This window comes from Heloderma suspectum, chromosome 1 (genome assembly GCF_057233095.1).
Source record: "Heloderma suspectum isolate Gila_16-S chromosome 1, 16-S_ref, whole genome shotgun sequence".
NCBI lineage: Eukaryota > Metazoa > Chordata > Lepidosauria > Squamata > Helodermatidae > Heloderma > Heloderma suspectum.
Window position 1 is genome coordinate 372315226 of NC_139458.1, and position 17076 is coordinate 372332301.

Here is a 17076-nt window from a genome sequence, read left to right on the forward strand (position 1 = left end):
GTTCTTTCAGTCTCTCCTCATAGGGCTTTGTTTCCAGTCCCCTGATCATTCTTGTTGCCCTCCTCTGAACCCTCTCCAATTTGTCTGCATCCTTCTTAAAGTGTGGCACCCAGAACTGGACACAATACTCCAGATGAGGTCTAACCAGTGCTGAGTGGAGGAGAACTAGTACTTCACGTGATTTGGAAGCTATACTTCTATTAATGCAGCCCAAAATAGCATTTGCCTTTTTTGCATCCACATCACATTGTTGGCTCATATTCAGCTTGTGATCTACAACAGTTCCAGGATCCTTCTTGCTTGTAGTGTTCTTGAGCCACGTATCCCCCATCTTGTAAATGTACATTTGGTTTCTTTTTCCTAGGTGCAGAACTTGGCATTTATCCCTGTTAAATGTCATTCTGTTGTTTTCTGCCCAGCAATCCAGTCTATCAAGATCACTTTGAATTCTGTTTCTGTCTTCCAGGGTATTAGCTATCCTGCCCAATTTTATGTCATCTGCAAATTTGATTACCATTCCCTGCACCTCCTCCTCCAAGTCATTAATAAAAATGTTGAAGAGCACAGGCCCAGGACTGAGCCCTGTGGTATCCTGCTTGTTACCTCTCCCCAGTTTGAGAAGATCCCATCGATAAGCACATTTTGAGTCCGATTCTGGAGCCAACTGTGGATCCACCTGATCGCTGTTTCATCTAGCCCACTTCTAGCTAGTTTGCTCATCAGGATATCATGGGGCACTGCTGGGATTCACCAGATCCTCAAGACTCCAAGTGCAGGCAATGGATGCAAGAAATAGACTGAGACAGCTCAGCAGTCTGACTAGCTGGGCTGAAATGCTGCAACTGCAGCTTATCAAGCATGGCAGGGCCGAGTCAGAGTTGAAAAGGCAAAGCAGTAGCATGGTGTGAGGGGAATGGAAGGAAAAGCTGACCTGGGAGTGATTGAAGAGTCTAGAGGATGATGCTGGACAGAGAGGCAACTGATAAGGTGGCTACCTAGTAGAGGGAAAGAAGAACGTAATGGGTGCTTTCAGATGATCACTGGAGCCAATGGTGGTTCGGTACCCACTCTGTGGAGAGGGTTACCGAAACAATGGGCTGCCCCACCCCTCCACGTCTGCATAAGCATGGCAGGCAGCACAGTTTACCTACCCTCCTCAAGGCACAACCCCTCCAGAGCCCTCTTGGCCCAGCAGCCACACATCCCAGTGGCCATCCCAGTGAAAAGAGGATCCCAGCAGCCATGCCAGCTGTTGTTAGGCAATCTTGGCCATAGAGATCCGCCGAATGGAGCAGAGCTGTGGCAGCGTTTCCGGCCACTTTAGGCTTCCATCTCTGTGCTCAGTCCCCATTACCAGCATGCTCTTGACATGACACAGTAAGCCACTGCAGGGCCCTTTACCCCTACTGTGGAGTGTGGGTTACGAGGATGGATAAGTCATGGGCTTATCATGGAGTGGAGTGTGGGTTACGAGGATGGATAAGTCATGGGCCCATCATGGGTGGGGAGAATGCCCCACACACAACATGTTAACCCCTCATAGGTTGCTCCCAGAAGCTACCCACTATGAGTTAGTGTGTAATGCAAACCCAGCCAAAGGCAAGTGGAGATGAGAAACTTCTGGGAGAAGCCTCAGTTGGAAAGTAGGAACAACCTTTAGGGATGGCCAGACAAAAGCAGTTCTGGCCAGTCACTGTGGAAATAGAGAAAGAGGGACTTGCTCTGACCACTTCTGATAGCTACTACTTTCATCGATCCCAGAGATCCTGTGCTGAACTTCATTTACCTACACCTACAGGGCCTTGAAGGAGAGCAGGTAATGACAAGCTTTGAGCTTTATATTGGCTCTGTGAGGAACACAAGGCGGGAGAAGCCAGAAAAGGGGAAGCTCCCAACTCATTCCCCAGATGAAGGCCGTAATGTATAATTATCTGATCCCTTAGTCAGAAGTGAGGAGGTAACTCCTTCCCTTGAAAGGGAAGTGCTTTTGGGGTGGGGCAGTAGGGTGGGGTAATGTAACTAGCAATACTTAATAAACTAAACATATTGCTTCTAACTCTTTCTTGAGCATAGTGTCTTAATAGAAATGATGGAAGATGGGTGTTTCAACATGCACAGGGAGGCACAAACAATGGGACACAAATAAATAGGTTTCTATTGCCAAGATAGATTTAAATTAAACATTAGGAATAATTGCCTATCTCCAGCCACATCAGCTTGGCTATAGAAAAGTCTTTCTAGAGATTATATGCAAGCTTCTTTTTTCTTATGTTCTTATTAAGATTATTCAGAAATGTGTCAAGAATACTTTGTTACAGGAGTGGGCAACACACAGTCTGTGGGCCAAATGTAGCCCCCTAGCCTTTTTTTTTCTGGCCCCCACTGCCCCACCACATTTGCCACTAAATTTGCTGTTGCAGCAAAAAAAAAAAAAAAAAAAAAGCCAAGGTATTCCCTGCACACCTTGTCTTAAAGCAAAATGACTGCTACTATGCTGCCAAATTTCGGTAGCAGGGGTGGTTGCAAAGGGAGAATTGGCTCCCGGAAGTTGCCCACATATTGTATAGGGTAAACTCACCATAAAGTTACACTTCATGACTAATAAGATCCCTCCTAAATTTAAGATTCTGTTATTATCTGGCCATAGTGTGGTTGCCATAGAAATCTGACCAGTCAAGTTACTTCTCCTCAACAACCTAGTCTATTCTCTGCTTCCTAAGGTTTTCTTTGCTGTCCTACATATCCTCATATATGGTTCTTTTTCAACAGAACTTGATTATAACCTGATAGGCCCTGCCCAAAAGGCCATGCGCAGACTCCTACATGCTCACTGAAATTTGTAAGATCTCACCTTCCAGTAGTAGCCCTTGTACCCCATGACAAAAAGCTGTTCCTACAGGGCCCTCTTGAATAGAATCCAACAGTATGCAAAGGAAGTGAAAATTAGGAAAACTCTTGTGTACACACAGAAGTGTTTTAGGCATAGAAACCATGCTCTTTGTAATTATTCTCCTCGCTCCCCATCTGTCCCTATCAGCAGTCTTCTCTTTCTATATGTCACATCCCCTGGTTCTGAGGCTCTGCACTACCCTGAGGAGGACTCAAATTCAGATTGGTCACATGTTACAAAAATTGTGTTCTTTTCCCTGGTAGACTTTCCAATTTGTTTACCAAGAACGAGAGGAGGCAGAGATCTGGTCTAACACAATTTTATTCTGCAGAATAAGGCAACCCTTGGGGCTAACGCTCCAACAAAGGTTGCAATCAAGTGATGTGATCCAAAAGTTTATATAGGCAAGACCTTTGGGAGCTGTCTTACGCTTGTGCTGTACTAATCTCTTTGTCTAGCTGAGAGGGAAACAAGAAAACAGGCAGCACCCTTGACATATCTAGGCATGCGCAGAGAGGTAGCCTTGTACTCTAGTAAACACATTCCTGGCATTCCTGAGTCTCTGATAAGGCGCTGTGTCTTTGTTTAGCATGGCAATCTCACACTGAGGTAAAATAGACATAGCCTAGCTTATAAAATCATGGGATAACAGACATACTACAACTGAAATTTCTATAACAACATGTAACCAATTTCCTGTCCCTCAGCTGCACAGGAGCAGGATACTGCAGAAATGGACACTGGCCCTTTAAAAACTGCTGTCAGTATCCAGCAGGGGTGGAGCCACTGAAAGGCCAGGCTCTCCAGCCTTCTTAAGGCCTCTACTGGCAGTCCTTTGCTGGAATAACAGCTCCTTGTGGGAGAACTCTTCTGTCTGTACTCCATGCAGTACATTTTTCAAGGTTCTTCCTTGATTGATGTGGATCTTGCCTTGTTTAGCATGACCCAGAACAGACTGTGAATGCTGTGATGCAGTCCGTTTCCCCTAGGCCTCATGCCTAGCCACACTATATACAATTGACCATGGTATCCTTCTGAGGCATCTGTCTGAGATAGGACTAGGAGGCAATGTTACAAGGTGGCTCTGGTTCTTCTTGGATGGGCAATTTCAGAAGGTGAGCATGGGGGGATTTTTGTTTGATGCTGTAGCGGTTGGCCTGTAGTGTCTTTCTATCTTACCCCACATGCTATTTAGCATATAAATGCAACTATTGTGAGAGGTTGTTTGGGATTTGGTGCCACCTGTATGCTGATAACACCTAGCTTTATTTATTTTATTAATTCAGATTACTTACTTACTCTGTCTCTCCTTTCCATCTAAATCCAAGGAAACCGTTCTAGTTCTCAGTGTCTAAGGTCAGTAATGGACTGGATGAGGGCAAACAAATTGAAACTTAATCCAGACAAGACTGAGGTGGCCCTTAATCAAAAGGCTGGTCAGGGAATTAGGCTGATCAGGATTCAATCTGTGCCGAATGGGGTTATACTCCCCTCTGAAGACTCAAGTTCAAATTTTGGGTGTATATCTGGATTTGCCTCTGAACCTGAATGCCCAGGTTTTGGTGATGGCCAGGAATATGTTTGCACAGCTGAGGCTAGTGCTCCAACTGCACCCTTGCCTAGTTATCTGATCAGACTATGGTCACTCATGCCTTAGTTACATCTCATTTGGACTATTTAACACTCTCTACATAGGAATGGCTTTGAAATCTGTTTGGAAACTTCAGTATGCTGTGGCCAGACTGTTAACTGGGGCCAGTTACAGGAAGCACATGATTCTCTTGTTGCAACAGCTTCACTGGCTACTGATCTGTTTCCGGGCAGAATTCAAAGTGCTGGTTATGACCTATAAAGCCCTCTACAACTTGGGACCAGGCTGCCTGAAATACTGCCTTCTCCCATATGAGCCTGCCCAGGTTTTAAGAACTTCTGGGGTGGCCCTTCTCTCAGTACCTCTGTCATCAGAGGTATGTTTGGTAGAGATGCAACAGAGGGCCTTCTTGGTGGCTGCTGTGGTTGGTGCTGCTTCTTTCTGTTGTTGCTGTGTTTTTCTCTGTGTTTTTCATTTATTTGTTATGCTATCCTTTGATTAAGATTTTGTTTTTAATCTGGATGTTATTGTTAGCCACCTTGAATACTATTTTTGGCAGAAAGTCAGGATATAAATGGAACAAATAAGTTAGTGAAGTCATAAAAGAGTCATTGTTACCTGGAACGACATGCCACAGGTTGGCATCTCTCTGTCCCCATGCTAACATATCATTCTAAGTTTGCTAACAATAATTTCATCACTGTGGCCCCCTATTCATCAGTAATTGCAACTGTGAGACCCACATGGGCTGAAAACACATGCACTGTGGACCATGCATGTGCATATATATTGGAGACATAAGTAATTCAGTGTAATATTTTCAAATAATTGTTTAACCATAGATATCCTTATATAACTATACTTCTCTATTTTGTATCCACAGACCTTCAACCTGTAGCAATGAAAGTTTTACAGTCAAAATACCTGCGTAAGAAATTTTATATAAAATGTGCATAGAAATAGACTCCTTTTGATTGAATTTCAAGATTGACTTTTGTTTACGTAAATGGCCCTTAGATGGTAGAGCACACAAAGATCACCTTTTGGTGCTTTCCCTAATGCCAGACTGTCAACTCTGATAGTGCTGATCATATTTGGGGGTCAGGTATTGAATCCAGATATATTTACATTATATATTACATTTATATCCTGCCCTTTTTTCCTCTTGCAGGGAACCCAAGGCAGCTTACATTATCCTCCTCCTCTCCATTTTATCCTCACAACAACCCTGTGAGGTAGGTTAGGCTGGGAGTCAGTGACTGGCCCAAAGTCACCCAGTGAGTTTCATGGCCAAGTGGGGCTAGAACCCAGATCTCCCAAGTCCCAGTCCAACACTAACCCCTACACCACACTGGCTCATCTCTCTTGGAAGGGAGTTTCTTAATACAGGTAACAACCATAGAGAAGGCTTTACTTCTCTATGTCTGGTAGACAGTAATTACTTGGACTTCCAAAAGGCTTCTGACAAAGTCCCTCACCAAAGACTCCTAAGCAAACTTAGCAGCCATGGAATAAGAGGACAGGTCCTCTTGTGAATGAGTAACTGCTTAAAGAACAGGAAGCAGAGAGTAGAAATAAATGGTAAATTCTCTAAATGGAGGGAATTCAATAGTGGGGTCCCACGGGGATCTGTATTAGGACCAATGCTTTTCAACCTGTTCATAAATGATCTGGAATTAGGAGTGAGCAGCGAAGTGGACAAGTTTGAGGATGACATCAAATTATTTAGGGTGGTTGAAACAAAAAGGGATTGTGAAGAACAACAAAAGGATCTCTCCAAACTGGGAGAATGGGGAAATGTTGTTCAATGTGAGCAAATGTAAAGTGATGCACATCGGGGCAAAAAAACCTAACTTCAAGTATAGCCTGATGGGATCTGAGCTCGTGGTGACCAACCAGGAAAGAGATCTTGGGGTTGTGGTGGACAGCTCAATGAAGAGGTCAACCCCATGTGCGGCCACTGTAAAAAAGGCAAACTCCATGTTAGGCATAATTAGAAAAGGGATTGAGAATAAAACTGCTAATATCATACTGCCCTTATACAAATCTATGGTGCAGCCACACTTGAAATACTGTGTCCGGTTCTGGTTACCGCACCTAAAAAAAGGTATTGTAGAGCTGGAAAAAGTGCAGAAAAGGGCAACTAAAATAATCAAAGGGCAGGAGCATCTCCCTTATAAGAGAAGCTTATAATAGTTGGGATAGTTTAGCTTGGAAAAAAGGAGGGTAGGGGAGACATGATAGAGGTGTACAAAATTATGCATGGTGTGGAGAATGTGGATAGGGAGACACTTTTCTCCCTCTCTCAAAATACTAAAACCTGTGGTGATCCCATGAAGCTGACTGGTGGGGGGATTCAGAAGAGATAACAGGAAGTACTACTTCACACAGTGCAAAGTTAAACTATGGAATTCTCTACCACAGGATGTAGTGACGGTCACCAATTTTGGTGGCTTTAAAAGGTGTTGGACAAATTCCTGGAGGAGAAGGCTATCAATGGCTACTAGTCCTGATGGCTATGTGCTACCTCCAGTACCAGAGGCAGTGAGCCTGGGTGCACCAGTTGCTGGGGAACATGGGTAGGAGGGTTCTGCTGTACTCATGCCCTGCTTGTGGGTTCCTGGTTGACAGCTGGTTGGCCACTGTGTGAACAGAATGCTGGACTAGATGGACTCTTGTTCTGATCTAGCATGGCTCTTAGGTTCTTTCTTTTAATTAAAGTTAATCTTACAACTGATGGTGTTGGCATCTAAGGTGGTGTCAGTCCACCTGATCTTTCGGTATATATGAGAGTAAATATTCCCTTGGGTATCCCAGACCCAGGCCTTTTAAGATCAAAACCAATATATTGTACTGAGCATGGGAACAAACTGGTAGCCAGTGGAGATTAGCAAGAATTGGTTTTATATAAGTTCTGCAGCTCTCTGTACACAAGAGCCACCACCACATTAGTCAAGAACAATTACAACAGCAGTGCTATTGATGGTTCAGGAGAAAAAAGCCATGCAACAATGATGGCCAAGAAAGATACCTGATCATGGGTACTTCAACCAGCAATTCAAGAGATGTGCAATGCATGGTTTCTGCAGAAATGTTAAGAGTTATCTTTTAATTTATTTATGCAAGGTTTTGTATCTATGCTAATAATTCAGTAGAAGATCTGTCTCACGTTTTGTTGAGTTGGCCTATTTTACAATCAGTTCTTCAGACACAGATATCTAAAATAGCTTCTTGACAATGCTGCTGTTTCAGTCAAATCAATACAAAGTTGAATGCCTACCCACCAACCATAACATAAATTAACTGAAAAAGTGTCTTTATTTGCCTTGCAGTTATGCACGTACATTGAAGTTGGATTGTTTTAATAGTTGACTGTATAAAACTTGGCAGCCTGTATCCTGCTTATCAGATCATAATTCTTATATTTACATATAATGTACCTATGCAACTCCTGTATTTTAATTTAATTTTTATTTTAGTTTTGTTATGATTTATGGCCAACCAAATAAAATTTACTTAGTTTATCTATTCCTTTTATATATGGCCTTCTTCCATATAGGTGAACCCAGTCTTTATGTTCTGAGACGGAGGGCTTGCTGACCATACAGGGGCCTATTGAAGCTCATTTGGCCATGTTGTGGAGGAGGGCCTTCTCAGTTGTGGTGTCCACCATGTGGAATGAACTCTCCGGTGAGCTCAGGCAGGCTCTTAGCATTGAGTATTTCCCCTGATAACTGAAACACACTTGTTTGCCCAAACATTTCCCTGACTACTAGTATCATTAGCTACCCCTCATTAATTGAGATTTTGTTTTTATCATTGTTTTAGTGATGGGTTTTATTGTATTTTATCATGATTTTATATTGTAAATTGCTTTGGGATTAATTAATTAATTAAATTAAAAGTGGTGTGAATTTAAAAATAAATAAATAGAGAGAGAGAGAGCGCGAGCACCATGATATGATGCAGTATAACTTTAGCAGGTGATAGTAATAAGTTTAGGGACAAATTATCTTAAGACTAAAATAGTATATAATACCTATATATTATGGGAATATTTTCTTTAAAGGACATTATCTGTACACTGTGAAAGAATGAACATGTTTATAGATGGGACTGGTTTGTACCCATTGGCCCATATCCAGATATATTCTCACATAGTAGACCTGCCACCTGCTAAACAAATTACTAGTACTCTCTGCTTGGATGAACTTTTGGAGGGAGGAATGGTATGCTGCTTTGTTGGCCATTATAAAGTTTATGGTGGACAAATGTATAAGTTTATCATTAAACAAATAATAGGGAAGAGCCAGTGTGATGTAGTGGTTAGAGTGTTGGACTGGGTCTCAGGAGACTCCGGTTCTGTTACCACTCGACCATGACGCTTACTGGGTGATTTTGGGCCAGTCACTGACTCTCAGCCTAAACTACCTCATAGGGTTGTTGTGAGGATAAAATGGTGAGGAGGATCATGTAAGCCGCCTTGGGTTCCTCAGAGGAATAAAAGAAGGATATAAATGTAATAAATAAATAAATAAATAAAATAAAATAAAACCCACTTCTGTGTGGAAACATATCCTGATGGCTTTGCACCTAATTTTTGGTTCCACCTCTTCGTTTTGAACACCAAGCAGCTTCATTCAAGAGTGGAAAGTGAATCAGCAGCTATTCAATGTTGAGCGATAGAAAGGCAATTGGTGGAGAGTTGTGACTTTACAATATGTTGAGGAGTGTGTGAGGCCCTGTATCAGTTTGTGTGACTATGAACAAGCACTCTTCAAGAATTTCCATTACAGTGGGGTAACCATGTTTTCCCCTCATATTAGGAAATACCGGTGGATCAAAACAGATGAAAGAGACTTGGTAAGAACTACACATTTTATTTTAGTGAACTATTGATGCAAACAGAAAGTGAAAAAGAAGATTAAACTATCTTTCCCTTAGGAGATACAATATGATATGGAAAAATTTGGTTGCCCAATAGAGGCCTATTATGCAGATCCATTTCGTCCTACTGTTCTCTTGTAAGTAGTGCTGAAACTCTATAAAGACCCATGGAAAAGATATATTAAGACTTTCCTTACTCCCCCAGAATAGGAAAAAGAGCCACAATGCAGCAAATTCCTTGATTACCCACACACCTGTCCAACCCTGTATGTGCAAATCACCTTAATGGCTAGGATTCTGGCCCACATAGTTCATCTCTTGTGGAAACAGCACTTCGATGAATCAAAATCAAAACCCTTTGTATATTGTTACTGTTTTATACAGAAACGTTACACTATATTTTTATTCTTTTCAGATATGAGAAAGCTAAATCTATTAATATTGTTCATTCAGACTATGTATTGTGGGAAGTTAACGGCAGGAAGGACTTTCATTATAACTCAACTATGGAACAGGTGGGCACTAAATATATTTGTACATTAAATATAATGTGGATTTGACTGTGTTTACAATGGCTTGTTTTTAAAAGTGAATCAGTTTCACACAAGCAATTTACAGTGATAGTTCAGTGTTAGTTTAATAGCAGTGCTTCAAGGCTTTAGAAGTATAATCATTAAGGCAAAAGTGCAAAATCACTTTTTTTATGTAATGCAGTGAACTCTACCCCACAATCTCTTCAATACATGTTCTTCCTTTAATAACAGAACAGTTGTATGCAGGCTAATAGATATAAACACCTTCTGCCCAGGTATTGGCTGGTTCATTTCAATCACCCACTCATCACTTATCCTCCTGCTTCTTGACACACATTGCCCCCTTAGTGACCATAAAAGCCACAACTGAGGGGCAAAATATATTATTTATTTATTTATTGCATTTATATCCTGCCTTTTTTCCTCTTGCAAGGAACCCAAGGCGGCTTACATTATCCTCCTCTCCGTTTTATCCTCACAACAACAACCCTGAGAGGTAGGTTGGGCTGAGAGTCTGTGACTGGCCCAAAGTTGCCCAGTGAGCTTCCATGGCCAAGTGGGGACTAGAACCTGGATCTCCTGGCTCCCAGTCCGTCACTCTCACCACTACACTACACTGGCTCTCATATACGTGCCATTAAATGTGTTACCGCATTTAACATGTGTTTTTCACTTTCAAAATAACTCATGGGGTGAACTTGAGCAGGATTGGGAGCACAGCACAAGATCCTTTATCTCTATGCCATGCCCTGAAGAAAATTCCCTGCCCCTCAAAAGCTCCTGTTAGCCCCAAGAGGAAAGTTCCCGTTGGCACAAATGGGAACTGTCCTGGGTGAATAACAGTTGGAAAGGTGGGAAAGGATAGTTGACTGTGTGCGTGTGTGTGTTTCCTCCCTGTGGTCTTGCTCCTGCTCCCCCTCCCTATAGTTGTTATCTTAAAAATGAAAAACAGATGCATTAAATACAATAAGATATGTACACCTATTGAGTCTCCACTAATCTGTAAAAGTCTCATTCTTTGTTCTAGCTATAGAATGAAAGAACTGCACATGCTTTTTTCATAGCTCAGTCCTCTGCATGCAAAGGGGTGTTAACGGCTGTATGCATAGTTTTGTTGTTATACACGTTTGGACAGCTAGTACTGCGCATAAAGCCCAATTTTCAGAAATTGGAGAGACTCTTCTGGGGGGAAAGGCAAGCAACATTTACTGAATACAGAATTAAAAATCAAAGAATGCTTACGTGTTCTCTCTCTCTCTCTCTCTCTCTCTCTCACACACACACACACACACACACACACACGAGTAAATAAGGGTGATAGTTACCAAGATTGTTGCTCTAACTTCATCCAAGTGGCCATCCTGAGAGCCTAGAGGGAGGAGGAGGATTCAGAGTGGGGCTGTGGCAGATGTCTCATTGCTCCATGTCAGTGCAGAATTCTTGCCCCAAAGTTGCTGGCTTCAGCCTTTGGTTCTTATACCCTTTCCCCAGTTATCAGAGGATCAGGTGCTCAAGCTTCCTCCTTTCACACCCTCTGTTCTTTTGAGCACAGATTAGCAGCACATGGTCAGGGATGTCAGCTATGTAATACCAGTGGTTATGCACATAATGATATTCAGGTGTTCTTGCAGAGGTCGCTTAGGCTTGTGTCATCTGGAGTTTAGGCATCATCTTGGAAATGAGCAGTTGTTTTTTGGCCAGTTATCACACATTGTTTTCTGCTAACCTAAAAGTAGAATCTTCGATCAAGCTTTTTTTTAGCTTGTTTCACAATGTTTGCAGAAAATGTTCCTGCCTCAGATATGCAAACTGTATGTTAAGAATGAAATCATGTTGCTTCTCTTCCTATGGCAGAATGTCTTTTCCAAGCTACTCGTTCATTCATCTCTCTTTTGAGAGAGAATACAAGTCATCTAGAGACCTAATCTAAGAAGGGTGTGGGACTGTAATGACTCCAGCCTTCCCCTCTCCCCCTTGTTCTGAAATATCTTTGAAGAAAGATGGCAAGCATGGCCAGGTTGCAGTAGACCCCAAAATCTGCATTTGTATACCCCTTCCAGTCAGACTCAGGCTCCTACTAAGTAGATATTAGAGAAATCACCTGGAGAGTGAATGACCAGGTCCTTCCAGGCTATTGATTGGGCAGTTTAAATTTCCCTCCCTGGGAACTGCCCAATCCCCCAACCCCCTGAATATCTTTGGCTGTAAAATAAACTTTTCTTTTGAGGTTGGCTGGCAAAGATGAAGAGAACACCAAGCCAGGCTCAGAACCCAAGTGGGCCTCATCCCTCCCCAGATCTTTAAGCTGCTATGGTGAATTACTCTTAGAATCCTGATATGTAAGGTTTAGTGAGCTAGTTCGGTGGTGTTTCATTTTATTTTAAAAGCAACTGTCTATTTCTGAACTTTTTTCTGTTCAGTTCTTTAATAAATATATTGAATTGGAAACTGGAGTTGATTTGATTCTCTGAGGGTTGGCTTCATCCACGCACTGGACTGCTTTGTTAAAACATGCTAACCTGGGTTTTAAGGAATTTAAAAGAAGCTCTGGAAAAGGGACCTACCTTTCTCCACATATAAAGCCTGGATGCACACACATCCAGGCTTTGTTGTTGTTGTTCAGTTGTTCAGTCGTGTCCGACTCTTCGTGACCCCATGCCAGGCCAGGCCTTCCTGTCCTGCGCTCTCTCCCGGAGCGTGCTCAAGTTCATATTCATCGCATCAGTGATGCTATCTAGCCATCTCATCCTCTGCCGTCCCCTTCTCCTTTTGCCTTCAGTCACATCCAGGCTATGAGTTATTAAAGTTTAATATTCCATAAGTTATTAATAATACATGGGTGGTGGCAGCCTACCTCTGAGGAATACAGACAAAGAGTGTGTTGCAACCTGTCCTCCCTTGCAGATTGGAGTTGCAGACACCGGTTTGTCACAGGGACAAAGTCAATATATTATACAAACTAATACATTAATGGAGAAAATTATGAATAGGCATTACTAAAATATAGTTAAAAGATATCTAAAGACTAACAATGGTTAAAACATGACTCTTTGAGGGCTTTGTGGAAGATTGATGGCTGATTAAGATTTATCTGGTGCTGAGATTACATTAACTGTACTTATTTACCACTGTATATATTAAGAGGAGCCATGCTGGATCAGACCAAGGTGCAATCTAGTCCAGTATTCTGTTCCTACAATGGCCATCCAGATGCCTATGGGAGCCTACAAGCAGAACATGAGTGCAATAGCACCTTCAATACATATTATTGTATTGTTTTATTCTTTTTTTATGGATGTTTTGTTTTAAAATCTCCTCAGCCACTTTGTTAGAGGAAAAACAGAATGATTTTTAAAGTAAATTAAATAAATTATAAAACAAAGGGGCAAGGGGAACTCAGAGGCAACTGTTATATGTCCCAAATTTTCTCACTGCAAAGAGGAGATAAGCACTGGAGTTCATACAAAGCTTACAGGAAAAATTCCTGGCCTCCTTGGGGTCCAGAAACATGGGAAAGCATTTTCTTACCCTGAAAGCCATTCAGCACCTCTTGGACACAGAGGCCATCAAACTGCTTCTAAGGGGCTCAGAGGCAGTCCATATACTATTAAATTTTCTTTCTTAGTACCAAAGAAAAATGGGGGTACGCTGGCAATTGTAGAGCTGAAGTGGCTCAGCAAATTCCTGATGAGCAATTCCTGTTCAAGATGGAAATCCTGAAATCAGTTGTGTCAGCCACTGAACAGCAACATTTTCTAGTTTCCATAGATCTCAGAGATTGATCTGCACAGCCCAGTACAGATCATTCATTTAAAGTATGTTGTCATATGATTATATATACTTCCTTTACAACACTATGTCGTTTGGCTTCACCACAGCTCCAGGAGTGATCACCAAGCACTTTGGTGGTGCTAGTGGTCCGTCATTGTCTATAAGGGGTATTTCTTTATCCTTTCCTCAATGCAGTCCTGATTCACTTGTGTTCCTAGGACCAGGGCTGTCAAGACACAATGAACTCTCTGCAGCATTTATGGTGAACCTTAAGAAAAACTCCCTGGAACCAGCAAAGCATAAATCATCAGGGATTGTCACTTTAATACTGTATGTTTATTTCCAAGGAGGACAAACTCAAGATACTCAACTTGGCACATTGATTAATTTATCTATGGATGTGTATCCCATGTTTCTGGCTCTTTGACCATTTATATTCTTTGAACAGGTACGTTGTTTGCAGGAAGCACAAAATAAGTCTTCAATGATTCCTAATATAGAAAACATTTCCAAATTTAATATAAGGGAGCATTGGGGACCACAGGTAAGAAAACGTATATTTTAAACTCAGTAGTAATGTGAACAATGGGTTGGATCCAGAGTTTTTATTCTGCTGGCGTGAACATCTCCAATTCTACTCAAAACACTCCTGCTGGTAGGGGAGGGGTGGTCAGCTTTGCCAATTTCCCCTCCCTCTGCAGCCCCCATCTCCACTTCTTTGTTGCCCCAACCGTAGGCTCTGAACTCGTAATTTAGAGGTGCCAAGATAGTGATACATCAGATTCAGAGGTTTACTTACAAGGAGTACTTCATTGGGTAACTTACAGCACACAGGCAAACCCAATGGTTGGATCAGACAGCTTCTCTGAACCCCGAGTCATTGGGTCAAATGGGTTTTATACAATAAAACAAATAAAATAAAAGCAATGAGGCAGCATGACACTAGTAAGCACCCCTAGCGTTCCTTCCCAGCATAGGCTAGAAGTGTTTGGTTCTCAAGCACAGCCACCTGTAGACAAACTTCGCTTCCCAGGCAGAGTGCTTGATAAGGCTTTCTACTCATTAGTAAGGAATGCACTGAGAAGGCTGTTATTGGCCTTTTGACTCATCTGCACATGCTCAGAGGCTTACTAGCAAGGGAAGTGCACCAGTAATGAATTTAAGCAAGCATAATGGATCTCTAGGCCCCTCTAACACTATAAATGACTTGGCTATGCTCTTGGGGCCAATACATTCCACCCTCGGATGATCAAAGGCTGATAACAGTCTGCCATGCCACTTGATCACCAGGGGGTTGACATCCACTTCAGTGTATACTTCAAATACGATAGCCATATAAACAAGCACACAAAGCTATAAAGCAGCCAATAACAGTCAGAATTATTGCAACCACTCACTTCCACCACCACCCCCGATCCCTTGAAACCAGTCTGAAATCGGGCCGAAGAGGGACTCTCCTTCTAAGTGATGTATTTTCTCACTTTGCACATACAGAGCTCTGATGCTGTGAAACAGCCCAGAGGTGGGCTATTACTTCCTCCCCCTGTTTGGGAAGAAAAATCTCTTTCTCTCTGACCTGCCTCTCTTGCAGATCGTGTTTCAAAACTTTCTACATAAAACCTTCTGTGCCATGCACCAGCCTTAACCCTTCACTTGTCTTCTCTGCAAGTTAGGCTATTTGCCTTCTTCTCAACAGAAATTCACTTATTTAAATCTTTCTGCCTTACACTAGTCCCAGTGACGCACATTTGGGGTAGGCTGTGTTCTTGCCTTCTAGAAAACTCTTATATTATTGTGGCTACTCCATCCCCAGCTAATAAGCTCCAGGCATAATCAGCTGCTTCCAATTCACCCTGGGGGCAACCACAGCCACGCTTTTCCGCGGGGTCTGGCACTCCCTCTTTTTCTTTCTCTTTGTCCTCTGCTTTTCCCTCCTCTGTCTTTGTCTTTGCTCCTGTCTACCATTGGGAACCACACTCAGTATCATTTGGGGTTGCTACTGACAGTAAAGATGTTTGCAAATATCACATAGTATTTAACAAATCATAAAATACGCACAACAGACTTTCATTGAAATCTAACACTATAACTGGAAAACATTTCTTGCATGGTAAGGCATGATGGAGCATATCTAACAATCATACTGCTCCTCCAGCTGGGGCCATCAAGATTGAGGGAAGGGCATGCTCACACATGCAAAGAGTTCTAGGCCACCATTTTTGCATCTGCAACTCCACGCTGCATGAGTTCTGGCAGAGGGAAATCCAAAAGTCACAGATCAAGCTCAGCCTGCCATACACTGAGCTGACTACAAACACAAACACATAATCCACAGCAACGAGAGTTCAAGGCTAGGAAAAGTTTCACAATACTGTCCATGGCAAGTCTTTAACAATCCACAGTTCTAGTCCATGTGCAGAGTGCCTCTCAAAAGCCCAGACAATGATGGAGCCAAACAGAGGAGGCTTCAGGCAATGAAGATGAGATGTTTCCAGCAAAGGATCTCTGCCTCTGCATCAGCTCAAAGGGGGAAGGTGTGACCCTACACCTCTTCTAGATCTCTCGACAGATAAGGGCCTTTAGCCTTTTAGCAAGGCTTCTGTTTAAACTGAGTGGCACGGCTCAGCTCTCCAGCCATGATGCTTCAACCTGGGCAGCCTTTCTCTAAATCTTACTCTACTTCTGTCAGGTTCTCACAGACATCTTTCAGCCTCTCTGCCTGCCAAGGCTAGACCCGCGGCAGCTAAGGAGTTGGGTGACTCCCCCTGGCTCCACTCTGAGAACACATAGCAACAAGCTCACACAGACTCTGACATTCTAAAAACCTAATAAGCCTAAACTCTTCCAGGCTATCTTTAGTCAAATCTTGGCTATAACTTACAAGGCCTCACTGCATTACTGAAGTTGGGCTTTGACATTTTTGCTCTCATAACACCTTTTTACTCTAAAAATTTACTCCCCTCCCCTCACACTTTCTCAGCTTGGTTGCTCAGAGATTGCTGAGGGGAAGCGACTATCCAAGCTAGGGAGCTTGTAAACACATTGCCAGTGCTTCTGAACTTTCAATGGGTCTACTTGGCAATCTAAATCTAAGCTATTTCAAACACATTAAAAACAGCAAAACCATCTCTTTGGCAAGGAGAAAAGGAGAGATCGGCTATGCTCCCCCACCCTTCTGCAAAAGTACACTTACAATTACAGGGCAGTTTAAACTGCATGGCTCTAAACAGCAACAGAACAACAATTATACTTTTAAACACTTCTTAAACAAGGACTAAGGAAACTGAGGCTTGTGTGTGGGGGGAAACTTTGGGGGCTATCAATCACTAGACAGGCTAGCCAGGGATTTACAACATGACACACACACACACACCCCTCTTCTCTTCTCCCTCAACCTGGCACAC

The 17076-nt window shown here is 42.5% G+C and overlaps 1 protein-coding gene across 1 annotated transcript in view; it reads left to right on the plus strand.

Moving 5' to 3' along the window:
- The window catches only part of LOC146359856 (cation channel sperm-associated auxiliary subunit epsilon-like), a 201478-nt gene that overhangs the window by 164620 nt on the left and 19782 nt on the right, over nucleotides 1-17076 (plus strand). The window contains exons 15-19 of the mRNA XM_084828250.1: nucleotides 5365-5409; nucleotides 9308-9344; nucleotides 9426-9505; nucleotides 9784-9883; nucleotides 14121-14216. Coding sequence (XP_084684376.1) covers nucleotides 5365-5409; nucleotides 9308-9344; nucleotides 9426-9505; nucleotides 9784-9883; nucleotides 14121-14216 — 358 coding nt within the window. The remainder of the gene's footprint in view (nucleotides 1-5364; nucleotides 5410-9307; nucleotides 9345-9425; nucleotides 9506-9783; nucleotides 9884-14120; nucleotides 14217-17076) is intronic.